The 1471-nt window shown below is 59.0% G+C and overlaps 1 protein-coding gene across 1 annotated transcript in view; it reads left to right on the plus strand.

Moving 5' to 3' along the window:
• Positions 1 to 1103, plus strand: part of LOC101772919 (atherin-like) — a 1561-nt gene extending 458 nt beyond the window's left edge. The window contains exon 2 of the mRNA XM_004978299.1: positions 6 to 1103. Within this exon, the coding sequence (XP_004978356.1) occupies positions 6 to 1103 (1098 nt within the window). The remainder of the gene's footprint in view (positions 1 to 5) is intronic.
• The last annotated feature ends 368 nt before the right edge of the window (positions 1104 to 1471 follow it).

Genomic DNA, 1471 nt, shown 5'->3' on the forward strand with positions numbered 1-1471 from the left:
GGCAGTTCGTGCTCTGCAACATCTACGTGTCCCCCAGGGCCGATCAAGGCTCCGCGGCGCGCCAAGAATCCGCCGCCTTCTTCGCTCCACCTGCGCCTGCGCCAGCGCCCGTCGTGATCGCGCATGCAGCGGCGGCGCCCAAGAGGCCGGCGCCGCAGAGCGCCGAGCCGCCGTGCCCCAAGCGGATGCGGGCTGCCGTCGCCCCGACGCCTCCGGTCGTGCAGCCGGCGGGTTATTGCACGGCGTCCTTCGCCCCACCACTGCCGTACCCGTACCCGTACGTGCCTCACATCGCCGCTTCATCTCAGCCTCCGCCGCCGCCACTTCCGACCCGTCTTGCAGCGCCGCCGCAGAGTCGCTCGTCGGCGCCCACACCACTGCAGCCGCGTTCGCTACCTAAGCAGCAGGCGCCGCCGCCGACTCTCTCGGTGGTACGTGCCTGCCACATGCCAGTGGAAGAACCGGCACGTCACTGCCAGCCGCCTCAGCCGTCCGTGCAGAGGAAGCAGAGCACACGTGATCCGTTTGAAGCCGCTGAGCTGGGAGACGAAGCAGAGGAGGAAAGGGTGGCAGCGCCTGATCCCATGGAGTCCCCTGCAGCGCTTGTTGATCAAGATGACGACTGGGCCGAGTTGGAAAAGTGCATGGACGACGCCGTGCCAACAGCCGAGGGCTCGACGGTGAGTGAGGACGAGATGGACCAGACGAAGCAGAGCACGGGCGACCCGTTTGAAGCTGCCGAACTGAGAGACGAAGCAGAGAAGGAAAGTGTCGCAGCGCCTGGTCCGGCACAAGATTTCGACATGGACGAGTTTTGCAGGTCACTAGAAGGAAATGGCGACTTGGTAAGGCTCTTTGAGGATGAAGACAACGTGCTGACAGCCGAAGCGGAGGAGGAAGCAGCTGCCAACTCTGAGGGCTCAACGATGGCTGAAGACGCGCCCGATCCATCGTCCATGGAGGAGTCGCCTGCGGCGGCACAAGATTTCGACATCGACGAGTTTTGCAAGTCAGTACAGGACGACATACGGGCATGCGAGCTGGACCACTTTGCATGCTCTTTCGAGAACGAAAGCTTTTCCTGGGAGTATGGCATGGGTTAGGAAGAGATCCAGGTTGCAACTGGATTAGGAAGACTTGGTGACTGACAACAGCAAGAGCAGTAGCAGCTGCAGAAGAGCTCCATCCAGAAAAAGGATTGCAGAATTTGTAAACTTTTCCTCGTTGTTTGAGGAGGAAGAGATCCCGGATGCAATTGCAGCACCTGATCCGGCGTCCAAGGGATCCAAATCGGCGCTTCAAGATGACTTGGGGGGTGTTTGGCAGGGAGGGGCTAAATTTTAGCCCCTGTCACATCGGATGTTTGGACACTAATTAGGAGTATTAAACATAGTCTAATTACAAAACTAATTGCACAACCCCTAGGCTAAATCGCGAGACGAATCTATTAAGCCTAATTAGTCCATGATTG

Source organism: Setaria italica, chromosome VII, assembly GCF_000263155.2.
Source record: "Setaria italica strain Yugu1 chromosome VII, Setaria_italica_v2.0, whole genome shotgun sequence".
NCBI classification, from domain to species: domain Eukaryota; kingdom Viridiplantae; phylum Streptophyta; class Magnoliopsida; order Poales; family Poaceae; genus Setaria; species Setaria italica.